General features: G+C 49.7%; 2 protein-coding genes across 3 annotated transcripts in view; one reads left to right on the top strand and one right to left on the bottom strand.

Moving 5' to 3' along the window:
- Positions 1 to 1246: 1246 nt before the first annotated feature.
- Positions 1247 to 6295, bottom strand: Rbp5 (retinol binding protein 5). Of its 2 annotated transcripts, XR_003302085.2 has the most exons (5): positions 6159 to 6295; positions 5701 to 5879; positions 2892 to 2993; positions 2324 to 2459; positions 1247 to 1939 (listed from the first exon to the last, which is right to left on the bottom strand). XR_003302085.2 is itself a non-coding variant. In XM_026403296.2 (4 exons), exons 1-4 carry the CDS (start codon positions 6229 to 6231, stop codon positions 2406 to 2408), a joined length of 408 nt encoding a protein of 135 aa, XP_026259081.1. In that variant the 5' UTR covers positions 6232 to 6295; the 3' UTR covers positions 1247 to 2405. The 2 variants fall into 2 exon arrangements, 1 of the variants encoding a protein (XP_026259081.1); XM_026403296.2 differs by having other exon boundaries at positions 1247 to 2459.
- Positions 6296 to 8129: 1834 nt separating this feature from the next.
- Clstn3 (calsyntenin 3) overlaps positions 8130 to 12836 on the top strand; it is a 30433-nt gene continuing 25726 nt past the window's right edge. The window contains exons 1-3 of the mRNA XM_026403276.2: positions 8130 to 8193; positions 10771 to 10893; positions 11326 to 11521. Of these exons, the coding sequence (XP_026259061.1) occupies positions 8130 to 8193; positions 10771 to 10893; positions 11326 to 11521 (383 nt within the window). The remainder of the gene's footprint in view (positions 8194 to 10770; positions 10894 to 11325; positions 11522 to 12836) is intronic.

The following is a 12836-nucleotide window of genomic DNA, read 5'->3' as shown; positions in this document are numbered from 1 at the left end:
AATTATAGTCAGGCCAAATAGAAATCTTAGTATTTTATAGTAAAACAGAAATGAACTTTTCATGACATTGTGACAAGATGGCTCCCAATTTTAAGATGGAATTAGTCTGGCTTCATCAATAAACATTTTGGATTCCTGATCATATCCCTAAGGTCTAAGACTGTGGTCAACAAAGTCAACTCTACAGTTTCATGTGCTCCAGGAAGGCCTTGGAGCGAGATCCAACCGTCTAAGGCCCTTGCCCCCTCCCTTGCTGGATGGAGCTTGATTTGAATGAGGGATAAGGGCCTTGTGAGAGTGAGTCTGTGGGCTGGGAATTGGTGTGTGTGTGTGTGTGTGTGTGTGTGTGTGTGTGTGTGTGTGTGTAGCGGGGCGGGGCTAATATCCAAGAAGATGGTGGAGGAGGGGGTTCAATTTGAAGGATGTGACTTCTGCTGCAGTGCATAGTGCCCCCTGCTGTCCACAAGGGAAACAGCAGCTCTGGCTTCCCCCAGTCTCAGCAGGCCAAGGCTCCTGTTGGCTTCTAAAGCTGCTCAGCATCCCTAGGATGCTTGTGTTCCTTTGGGGGGACCTCTCATTGGATTCTGGCTCCTGGAGGGATGTGGTTGAGTGGAGGATGTGGACCTGCAGTGTGTATTTGGGGGGATTCTGGATGCCCATGTCACAGGAGTTTTGAGGGACTGAGCCCTTTTTAGCATGGGTTGGAGGCCTACAGCTCCCGAGTCAGGACCTCTGACAAGACTGCACTGAGGAACACTGAACTGACAAGAACACCGAGGACAGTCCTGTGGGGAGAGGCTTGGACAGGCACTGTGAACTCAGAGAACCAGGATACTTAGAAGACCTCATGACCTGGGCAATGTGCAAGTACACACAAACATGTTCCTGTGCTTTGGGGAGGGATGCGCAGGATCCAGTAGCCTGCAGAGCCTCTGCTAGGTGGCTTTGAAAAGTGAAGGACTTTTTATTCCTCACTCTGCTGGGGACATCTGTGGAGAAGCTGGGCAGGGAATATACTATTAGTCCAATTCTGAGTTCTTTTCCAAATTCACTCCAGGGCATGTGGTAGGGTTAATAGCACTGGCCTCCTTCCTTGCCAGAGCCCCAGTAATTCTTGTATGCGTAGGGGACCTAGCCATTGCAGGAAGAGGAGACAAGGGTGTGCATCTGTTGAGGGCCAGGGACTTTCCACCCCTCCACCAGGCTCTGTTCCCACCCACATATTGAGAAATGTCAGAGAAGACTCTCTGACACTTTCTCTATAGGATTTTTATTCTGAAAGAATCAAGGCCCCTGGAGACAGGGAAGAGACCAGGCTGGAGCTGGCCCTGACCCTCTACCAGCTCCACCCTTCTGGGCAGTCTCCCAAGTCCGTGAGTCTGGGACCCTTGGGGAGGAGCCTTGCTGTCTTCAACTCTCTCCCTTGTGCTCCGTCTCCAGGTTTGCTGGTCTTCAAGCAGAGGTTGCTCCAGCCACTTCTGCTACTGTTGCTTGCACACCTGCATGTTTTCCTCACCTCTTTATCCCCTGGCCTTGCATCCTCTATCTGCTTCCCTTTTCTTTTCTTTTTTTTAATATTTATTTTTTAATCATAGGTGGGCACAATATCTTTATTTTATTTTTATGTGATACTGAGGATCGAACCCAGGGCCTCACACGTGCTAGGCTCTACCACTTGAGCCACAACTCCAGCCCCTGCTTCCCTTTCCAGTCCTTCTTGCTGCCTGTCTTTCCCAAAGTAGACACAGAGGCCAGGGCACTATTTGGAAGCTCCCAGACTCCCCAGCACTGGCCAAAACTCTCACCCAGTTCCATCCCTTTTCTCCAAAACGTGGAGGAAACTGGCCAGGATGTCTTCAGATGTCAGTAAGGTGGATCCGTGGGACAGAGTGGTTGAGGCCATGCCTCTGACTGGGTTCTGTTGAGTACTTGAGGCTTTCTTGAGAATAGAGACAAAGAAACAAACAAGAAGTCTCTAACAGCGGAGTACATTTAAACTCTTGAACCAGTCACAGTTTTCCAAAAGTTCTACCGGGATAGAATTTTCAAGAACATTTGAATGCCCAAAGTCTAGTTTTTTTTCTTAGATGGAAAATAAGAGGCCAAATTAACTATAGAATGGAGGTCAGTTACTCTCAAGGGTCCTTCCCCGTTTGCCTTCTTCTGCCATCCAGGAGGCTAGACCTTGAACTGGAAGCGGGGCCATGATTGAGCAGTGGAGTGTGTGAGAGAAAAGACTTTGACCAGGGGCTGCAGGTTACCGATTAACATGGGGTGAGGAGGGACCCACAGGGAGGATAGTGGCCGAGATGGGGACGCTGACCTGGCACAAGCTGGGCTTGAAAATGGCACAAACAAGAGGGGCCTGGTTTGGTGCTGTCGGGAGGGCCTTGGTTCCTCTCTGGCTATCTGACCTTCCTGAAGACCTGCTTGCACACCGCGTCCCTCGCAGTCAGTTCCTGGGGGTAAAGGAGGACAGTGAAGAGGAGAGAGAGGGTTCTCACCAGCTGGGACTCAGACTTTCTCACAGTCCCTGACCTCACTTAATCCCTCAGGATACAGCAGCTAAAGCATTTGATATATGGGGAATTGAATCATTGTTTCATATCCTCAATTTTTCACCCCAGAGGAAGGAAGGTCTCTGGGTCAGGGGATGAAATGGTGGTTTCCATATCTCCAGTTATGATTTGTGGGTATTCATCTGATTTTTAGCCAGGACCCACCTTGGCCACTCTGTATCTTCTTCTCCCTACTCTTACAAGTGTCCCGCCCTACTTTCTTGGAGCAGACAGTGAGGGTGGGTTGGGGTAGAAGAATAAACTTTCTGGTTTTGGACAAGAGGACACATCCTTGCTGGGGGTCTCTCTCCCAGCATCCCCCCGCCAACTTACCAGATGCAACTCCTCTCCCTCCAGCCAGTGTCTCCAGCCCCGGTTGGGGACCTCCCCTTTCTGCACACACACCAGCTGCTCCTCCTCCCAGGTTACTATAGTCTATAGGGGAAGGCAGGAATAAAGGAAAATTGGGGGGAAGGACACCCAAAGACTTCTCAACTTACTCTGTTTTCTCTGGTCCCTTCATTCTGAGACAGATGCTCTGATTCAGCAGGACTCCAGCCCCCTGATCCTAAAAGCCTTCAGAGGGGCCCATAGTTATCTATGGCAACCTTTGGTGGAGAGCAGGGGAGGAGGAGGATAACTAGGGTGAAACTGGGGAGGGCATGATGAAGAATGGAAACTTTGTTCTCTGGATACCACTGACTTATCTTTTCAGAAAGAAGAAAGATTGGTTGAGAGTTACTCCTAGGTATTCTCCTTTCTTCTCATTCTTAGTTAACCTGTCCTTAGGACTGAAGGATCATCCCCTGTAGGCTTGGGCATTTCATCAACATTTATGGAGCCTTCCCAGAGGATATGTCTGCTAAACAAGGTATCTATTACCTGAGGATGGAAGAGGGAGGGAAAAAGCAAATCTTCAAGGAAGTTAGGAGTTATGTAGATTGGAGATAATGGGAAATTTCTTGCAAGGAAAGAAATAGCATAGAATTAAGAACGGAGAGCAGATAGTTCTCAAGGGCCCTAACTCGGTCCATGGGAAAGCAATGAGTTGCTGGTCTGCTCTGTGAAGCATGTGGGCTTTATCTGAAATGTAATAGATCATCACCAAAGGGTTTAGTCAGGGAGAGACATGGTCACTTTTACATTTTAGAGGATCCTGTGGCTATAGTACACAGAATGGCTTCGAGGGGGGTTTAAGATTGGGGACTAATTTGGGGCATCCAGTGAGAAAATTAAGGTGCTAATAGTGAGAAAGACTAGGAGGGAATGGATAAGACACATTTAGAAGAATGATGAACAATAGAAATAAAATGCCACATTTAATGCCAGGCACGGGTGGCATACACCGGTAATCCCAGCAGCTCAGGAGGCTGATGCAGGAGGATTGTGACTTCAAAGCCAGCCTCAGCAAAAGTGAGGCACTAAGCAACTAACTCAGTGAGGACCTGTCTCTAAATAAAATATATAAAAAAGGGCTTGGGATGTGCTCAGTGGTCTAGTGCCCCGGAGTTCAATCCCCAGTACCAAAAAAAAAAAAAAAAAAAAAAAAAAAAAAAAAAAAAAAAAAAAGCCACATTTACAAAACAATTATCAATTATATGAGACTTATTAGGAAAACTTAATTAATTATTTTCTGCAGAACTGGGGTAAACCCAGGGCCTCAGGCATGCAAGTCTAGTGATTTATCACTGAGCCACACCTCCAGGCCTTTTTGCTTTACTTTGAGACAGTGTCTTGCTAAAGTGCCCAGGCTGGCTTTGAATTTGTGATCCACCTGCCTCAGCCTCTTGAGTAGACCTGCTCAGAATTGCAGGAGTACATGGCCACACCCAGCTAACTTAAATTTAATAACATTTTATTTAATCTAAAATATTCAAAATGTTATAATTTCAGCATGTTATCAATAGTAAAAATATTCTGAATCTGGGCATGGTGGTACATGCCTGTAATCTCAGCAATTCAGGAGGCTGAAGCAGGAGGATCAGAAGTTTGAAGCCAGCCTCAGCAACTTAGCAAGGCCCCAGCTCTAAATAAAATACAAAAAAGGGCTGGGGATGTGGCTCAGTGGTTAAGCACTCCTGTGTTCAATCCCTGGTATAAATGTGTGTGTGTGTGTGTGTGTGTGTATTTTGAGATGTTTACATTTTTTTAAATATTGTTTTAAAATCCAGTGTATATTTTGCACACATGGCACAATTCCACTTGGTCTACTTCCATGTTATTGTGCAGAAGTTATATGTAATTAATAGCTACTATATTGGACAGTGCAAAAAAGTTATAAAGATTTATTTTTAAAAACATTTTTTTTTTGTAGTTGTAGATGGACCGAATTTTATTTGTTATTTTTTATGTGGTTCTAAGGATTGAACCTAGTACCTCACATGGGCTACAGCCCCAACCCTGTAAAGTCTTCTTGATGTGGAGGTTGTGGATTTGGGGGGCATAGGAGTAAGGAAACAAGAGACACCAACTGCATCTCCTGGTTGACTGGTTATTGCCATTAACAGAGAAAGTAAATATAAAAGTGGAGTAGGTTTGGATAGGAAGATAATGAATTCGAGTTTGACCTTGAGGCATACAAATGGAAATATTTTGCAGGCAGTTAAAAACATCACCCTGGATCTCAGGAGATGGCTCTGGCTGGAAATGAATGTCAAGGACAGTTTATAGATGGTAGCAGAAAGCTTGGGTGTAGGTGATTTAGCCCATGGATGGTGTACAGGTAAGAAGGTCAAGAATGAAACACTGTGAGGAAAACCCCAGTTTAAGGGATAAATAAGGAAACTAAGGGGACCAAGAAAGACCCTGGAAGAAGTAGGGAAAGCCACAGAAGACTAGGGTTATAGAGAAGAGACTGTGGTGACCCACAGTGTCACAGGATAGAACAAATGTTTGCTTACCCTTGGGTGGCTTGCTCTTTTTTCCTCTGGGAAATGATCAGAGGGAGCAGGGAAGAAGGACGGAATGAGGGGAGGAGCAGAGCCTTCTAGTCCCAGAGCCTGGTACCCTAGGACCCCATGGCCTGCTGTGGTGGTCATTTTCCCTGGCTCTGATGTCTGAGAGAGGACCCTTTGTTTTGGTCCACACTATTAGGAGGCACCTGCTTGTCCTTCCTCTCCCCCTTCAGCCCGAGAGAAAGTACCTGGCATTTTCGTCCATCCACCATCCTTAAGTCCTCTTCAAACTCAACTCCCACCTCAAATTCCATGACATAGTTGCGGAAGGTGCTGAGAGTCTTCACTATTAGGCGATCGCCCTGGTGGTCAATCTCCTTGTCTGGCTTCAATAGCAACACTATTTTCCGCAGGGCCACGTTGATGTCTGTAGGGGTTAAGTCTTAGCAAGGTACCTGCCACCCAGCCAGGTACTCCCCTGCTGTAGCAGCGCCCGGCCCGGCCCGTGGCTTTGAGCACTCCCTTAGTAGAGTCTGGCACTGGGGATTTACCCACCCTCGGTTGGAAACAAATCTCAAGTCAGCTGCCACTTGACAGAGCCTTTCCACAAAGTCCAACCCCAGTGTGCCCCCTTCTTAGGGGGACCTAGAAGTAGCAAGGGAGAGAGAAGGAAAGTGAACCAGGTATGGGAGGGTGAGGTCATTACTTAGGGCCTGCAGGTAATCCTCCAAGTTCTTCTGGGAGACAAAGCGGTAGTAGCCAGTGAGGTTGGGAGGCATGTTCCACTGGTCAGATGGAGATCAAGATTTCAGGAGAATACAGGAGACACAGGCAGGCGGGCGGGCGAAGAGGCTAAAGAGTGCTGACAGACTTTGGCCAGTCCTCCACAAACACACAGGAGAGTGGAAAGGTCCCCTGGCCAGGGGTTTTATAGGGCTGGGCCCTGTTGCAATAAGAGTCTTTACCAGCCTTCCCTCCCCCATGACGAGTTGGGGGCTGGTGTCTACAGCTTGACGGAAAGTCTGGGACTTGGCAAAATCCAGCCTGATCTCAGCTTTTCCTGAGGAAGGAACTTGGGGCAGGATTTGGGACTGTCAATCATCTAAAACTTGAGCCTTTCCAAAAGTCAGTTTTGGCTTCCACCCCATTTCTAGCAGGCTTTGGAACCTTCCTGGAATCCTGAGGGGACAGCCTTCCCCAGAGGATGCAGCCATGGCTGCCCTGACTCAGTCAGATGGGGATAAATGAGTTCTAGGAGTATCCTGAGATCCTGAGACTGAGTCAGGGATATTGAAAGGCATGGGGGGAGGAGGGAGGGGAACAGCCAGCTGGCCAGGAGCCACAGTGGAGAAAGCCCTGGAGCCCTAGTCTCACAGCTCCCTCAGACAGTTGGCTGAACTGGGACCCCAAACTGGCATTCTAGGATCTTGGTCCTGTGAGGTTGTAGAGAGGGTGGCAGAGAAACTGGCTGTCAGCATCCTCATGGGTATTGAGTTCAAGGTCTGGAGCAGGTGTGGGAGGGATCTGTCTGATTATTCTGAAGAAATTTATCCTCTTTGGCTTAAGACCCAGAATTTCTGTCTTGAGTTGCCAATGATACCACCGCCCCCCCCCCGCCCTTGAAAAGCTCATTTTTACCAAATGTGTTCGCATAATGGTGTAGAGGACCCCTAAATTATTGTATGTTCCACCCCCAACTGCACATTTCTCTCTCAAACCTGCCAAATTCCCTGGCTTCAGAATCTCCTGGGCTGTTCTATCATGGATTAAGTTGGGAAATTTGGAGAGGGAGGTAGAGAGAGTAGGCAGTACCAAAAGCTGCTGACGAACTGTCCCAACAGGGGTGTGAGTGTTGGGAGGCATGCACAAACATCTCATTCTTGCTCCACTCCCAGGGAGCTTTTCATGACCCTGATGACTCTCCTATGGTTTCTACAGAGACCTGGACTGGGGCTTAAAATTTCTAGGATTTCTCATGTTCAGACTGAAGATTTTACTTAGCAGTTCCCAGAAGCACACAGCAGGGACTTGCTGATGGAAAGTGCTGAGAAAAGAGGTTAATGCAGAGTTGGGGGTGTGGTGATGTGGGTACCGCCCCTTCTGGCCACCTCGGGTCTCGGTGGATGTCTCCCTTCCCCATCCCTGGCTTCTAGCTTTTCCTTTCTCTCAATGTCCCCCTTATCTCCCATCCCCTGTATGGCTTTCCTGCTTCCTCCCCAGCCCCCGCAGTTCCTCTGCTCCCCCAAATTGCAGTCAGGGGAAAAAGCCCTAACACATTCTCCCGCCCCTGCTCCCCAGTCCTATTGGTTCCCTCCCCCCCCTGCAGCACCTGGCACCCCCAGTCACGCGATTGGCCAGCAGCCTCATCAATCCTTGCCTGGCTGTGCTGACGTCATCCTGCAGTAGCGGGGATGGGGTGGGAGTGAGAGAGTGAGGACGCTGGGCTCAAGAGGGAAGAGAAGAAGCCACTGCAAGTCCCCCATCTCAGCCACTGAGACTGGGGTCTGCCAGCGTGTGCTTTATGGACTAGCGTGGGCAGCGGGCTCCTTTCTGTCACTGCCTGCTGCCCTCCCCTCTGTGGAGAGCCCCGACATCTCTCCTCTGAGGTGGAATTAGCAGACTTGAGTCTCCCTGGGGACAGCGATCGCCTGGCCTGGCCCTGCCCCACACCCACGCCATGACCTTCCTGCTGCTGCCCCTCTTGCTGGCCTTTCTGCTCCCACCCAGCTCTGGGAACAAAGGTGAGTGAGGTGGGGGGTGGGGGCTCTGAATGAAGGTATCAAGCAGAGCAATGTGGGGGTGGGGTGGGAAGAAGGTGTTGAGACTCTCTGGCACCTGACAGGTGGCCCTTCCTCTCTGACCATCCCTGTTCTTATCCATTTTCTCAGACTGTTTCCTACCCCTCTGTCTCACTTCCCAGAGCCACATCTTCCTCTCTAACCCATCTCTACCCATGTGCTTCTCTTGCCAGTCATCCTGCTCCTATTTGGTTACCATTCCTGTCTGGGGGGGGGGTGTCTCTTGCTTCTCTCCTCTCTCCCCCAATTTCTCCATACTAGTAGATATCTTAGGTCTCAGAAAGACTTGCCCCGAGGGGTGGTATACTTATCTCAATGATTTTCCTTTCTCACTGGAGTGCGCACACCCTAAGGGTGTGTGGCAGATCCATCTGGTTCCTTTCCATCCCATCCTGGGGAAAAACTGTTGGTTGCAGCTCAGCAATTCCAAGCACGTATGTTTTTGCGTGTTGCTCTGCATCCATACCCTGTGCCTGCATCCGCTGGGCTGTGGGTTACCAAAGCTGCCCTCTCTGGCAGACAGCAGATAAATTCAGCTGGGTGAGGCTGTCAGAGGGATGGAGAGAGGGTGGGAGGGAGGGGTTGGGGCAGAGGGCTCAGGTAGGTGGAAGGAAGGGAGAAAGGCAGGGAAGGGCAGAAGTGGGTGTGTGGGGGTGCCAAGTGAGTGGTGAGAAGGAAAGCTGAGGTGGAGGAGAGGGAGGTAAGATGTGGGAGGAGGAGGAGAAGGGGATGGAAAAGGGTAAAGGTAGAGGCAGAAGAGAGGGAGGAATGAAAGGAAAATCAGGAAGAAAAGTGAGAAGAGAGGAGGCATACAGCCAAAGAGTCAGGGAGCCTAAGAATGAGTGACAGGGAAGGAAGGAAGGAAGGGAGACGGAAGGCGACCAAGAAGAGAGCAACAGGGGAACAGAGGCTCAGGGACCAGGAGGAGATGCGGGATTGGAGGGGTGAGGTCTGGAGAGGGTGCCCAGCCCTGCCCTTGCCATGCCTCATCCCTTCCATCTGCTCTTTTCTCTCTTCAGGACCTCAGCCTGGCTTCTGAGCCTCCTGCCACTTCCTGTGCGGCCTTCAGTGCACCATCTTGTGGCTTTCTCTTCAGCCATTAGGGAAGGGGGTTATGGTGGTTATCAGCAAGAAAGGGGCAGGCATTCAGGTACCAGGAAGTGTGTTGAGATGTGGTTGGAGGGGAGAGTGGAAATCAGGATTTCTTGCTCACCCACATTACTGGGGGTGAGATGCCCTTTGGTGACTCAGTTTCCCTCAGGTGACACATCCTCCCACACACGTGTCCAGCCAATATGCCAAAGTGAATGGGCCTTTAAATCCTGGGTGTTTGCTTGACAAGATTAGATAGAATAAGCTGCGGAGGTTGGGGATGGGGGGTGAGGTAGAGGGGGAAGGGAACATGCTGAGCTCAAGGAACATGCTTCGGTTTCCCCACAGCTCCTTGCCAGGCCAAGTGGGAGATTGGTCCTGCGAAGGAGATGTGATTTAGCTGAGCCTGGTAGGAGATGGGGAGATGTGAGTCTGGCTGAATCCCACATTTATCCTGAATTGGCTGGTGGATGAAAGAAAGAGGGCTGGGGTAGACAAGAATTGGGATTAAATCATGGGTCTGTATAAAAAATTGAGTCTGGGCTAGAGATGTAGCTAGGTGGTAAAGTGTTTGCCTAGCAAGAACAAGACCCTGGTTTGATCCCCACCACAGCAAGAGAAAGTGGGGTCCAGGGAGTGTGGGGTTTGGAGGCCTTATAGAGGACATAGAGATGAGCTGGTTGTAAATGTTCTCTTGGGTGTGGGGATGGGAAACAGGGAGGGGATTTGGCATTTTTCTAGGCCACCTCCATAATCCCTTAGGATGTCAGCTCTGCTGGTCCTGTCATTTGGCATTGATTCCTCTGCTCCATCCCTGCCCTTCTCTGTCCCCCTCCCTCTGTCCTATATATCTTCTCTTCTTTCCTTTCTCTTCTTCCTCTGCTCTGAGAGAGCGGCCTGAGGTTGGGGTCTGACTGGGAAAAGTGCAGAATGAAGGGATCAGAATAGAAATGGGGTTTGGAGTGTGTGTGGGAGGATAAACAATCAGGATGTTAGGAAACTTCTAGATTTTCTCTTTCTAGTCTTAACTCTTCCTGTAATTTATCCCTTCCCTTTCCAGGACCTTCTGAGGGCTCACTACTGCTTCCTGAGTCCCCAGTCTCCATCCTCTAAACATAGGAGGTCCCTAAAGAAGATTCTCCATCTCTAACTATGGTTCCCAGGGGAGATAGTGGCCCCCTTCCCCCAGGGCAGGCAGTTTCCATGGAAACAGTCCAACTTGCCATAGGAGAAGGCTCTGATCTCCCACAGACCTTCTGACTTCTATAGTTGATTTCTTGTCTTTAGTCCTCCCTTTTGTAAGGCCCTCCAGCAGGGAAGGAAAGGGCTATGATGCTGTGGTGTGAGTTGCTGGGATGGGAAGGGTTCGGGTGGGAATGGTGGTCCTGCTCACAGGTGTTTCCTCTCCTCTCCCTGGGGTGGGATCAGCCAACAAGCATAAGCCATGGATCGAGGCGGAGTACCAGGGCATCGTCATGGAGAATGATAACACTGTCCTACTGAACCCACCGCTTTTTGCCTTGGATAAGGACGCCCCCCTGCGCTATGCAGGTAATTGGGGCTGGGGATGGCAATGCAGGGGCAGGACAGAGAAAAGTGGGTGGGAGAGCAGAGTGCAAGGGAGGGAGGGAAGAAAGTGGAGAGGAGGCCTGGGGAAAGTGGAAGTGGGCTCAAGGAGGGGCATGGGCTCCACTGAAGACGGAGATCGAGTAAAGGGTGCCAGAGAAGGTCATGGGCAAGCAGGGGTTAAGCACATTCCAATTTTGCCAGAACTCAGGCCTGGTGGCTCTGAGAGGCTGCTGCTTGGAGAAGCTGGGGTTGGAGTTGTATGTCTGATCACCGATGCTTTCCCAGGAGTTTGGGAGGACAGGTGGTACTGGATCCACCTGATGTGTCAGTGTGTCTCAGGTGGGGAGGCTGAGGGCAGCCAAGAAGTACCAGGTAGGGCAGGAGCCTCACCCCGTCTCTTCCCCACTTGGCCAGGTGAGATCTGTGGCTTTCGGCTCCATGGATCTGGGGTGCCATTTGAGGCTGTAATTTTGGACAAGGCAACAGGAGAAGGGCTGATTCGGGCCAAAGAGCCGGTGGACTGTGAAGCCCAGAAGGAGCACACCTTCACCATCCAAGCCTATGACTGTGGCGAGGGTCCTGACGGCGCCAACACCAAGAAGTCCCACAAGTGAGGAAGGCCTTGTCCCCTACTCCATTTGCTGTGCTGTGGGGTCCCCCCTTCCTGCTCCCAAGCCCCTCACCATCCTCTGTCCATGTCTCATTGAAAGTCTACCCCAACCCCCACTATTCAAAAAGTTTAAGGACCATCAGTATGGCAGAGTTTACTGGGATAAAATTCTTCTTTTGCCTCTTATGAGCTTGGACAATTTAGCTTTTTTGGACATGCTTTTTCTTATCTGTAAAATGAAGAGTAGTTGCTGTGAGGATTAATGGAGGTGGTTTGTGAAGAGGAAGAGAACAAGGTGAAGAGAATGAACACATTCAGCAAACATTCAAGTCCCTTTCAACTGTCCCCTCCAGTTTTTTTGCATGGCACACAATTCATAATACACAGACAGCCTTAGGTGAGAGGAAGGGGCAGGAGGTATTTAGAGTGGTAAAGAGGTTTGGGTCCCCGATACCTACGTCTGTTTCCAGTTCACTTCTCATTTGAGAATACGAGAAAGATCAGCAGTCAGGATTCCTGGGCCACTAAGAGGTATTAGAGATAAAATGCTCTTTGTGACTTAGTTTCCCATTTAGAGATAGGACCTTTTCCTCTGGGTCTGGATCCTGAGGAGGGCAGGGCTCAGCTTGTAGGACCTAGACCCAGCCCTGCTTGCCCAGGTAAGTGCATGAGTGAAGAGGGGCCACGGCTGACACACACATTTCATGCACATGCGGGAAGGCAGCCCATGGCTCACATGTACTATGTAGATATGTCAGGTGACTTTCAACTTTTGTTTTTTGTTTTGGTCCTGCAGGTTGAACCCAGGGGTGCTTTACCACTGAGTCCTTTTTATTTTTTGAGACAGGGTCTCACTAAGTTGCTGAGGGTCTTGCTAACTTGCTGAGAGGATGGCCTTGAACTTGTGATCCTCCTGCCTCAGACTCCCTAGTCACTGGGATTATAGGCATTTGCCATTGTACCCAGCTGATTTATAACTTGTACAAATGCCACTTCTCTTCTTTTGGCTGGTTTTAATTTGGCTTTTACTGTGCTTTTTTTTTTTTTTCCGGTACCAGGGATTGAACTCGGGCACTCAACTACTGTGCCACATCCCCAGCCCTAATTTGTATTTTATTTAGAGACAGGGTCTCACTGAATTGCTTAGCACCTCGACGTTGCTGAGGCTAGCTTTTGAACTCACAATCCTCCTATCTCAGCCTCCAGAGCCGCTGGGATTACAGGCACGTGCCACCCTGCCCAGCTTTTCACTGTGTCTTGATGATACCTTTGAATCTGACTGCTGTGAAGGAAGGACCTGCTGGGCTTGAGCCAC

This window comes from Urocitellus parryii, chromosome 5 (genome assembly GCF_045843805.1).
Source record: "Urocitellus parryii isolate mUroPar1 chromosome 5, mUroPar1.hap1, whole genome shotgun sequence".
In the NCBI taxonomy this organism is placed as follows: Eukaryota; Metazoa; Chordata; class Mammalia; order Rodentia; family Sciuridae; genus Urocitellus; species Urocitellus parryii.
This window is presented reverse-complemented; position numbering and strand designations above follow the sequence as displayed.

Excerpts from the sequence above, each read along its gene's own strand:
- Rbp5 (XM_026403296.2), bottom strand. The coding sequence starts at position 6,231 with ATGCCTCCCAACCTCACTGGCTACTACCGCTTTGTCTCCCAGAAGAAC. Across the intron at positions 2,994-5,700 it reads TGGATGGACGAAAATGCCAG|ACTATAGTAACCTGGGAGGA; the intron begins GTACTTTCTCTC and ends CTTCCCCTATAG. Across the intron at positions 2,460-2,891 it reads AGGGAGAGGAGTTGCATCTG|GAACTGACTGCGAGGGACGC; the intron begins GTAAGTTGGCGG and ends CTTTACCCCCAG.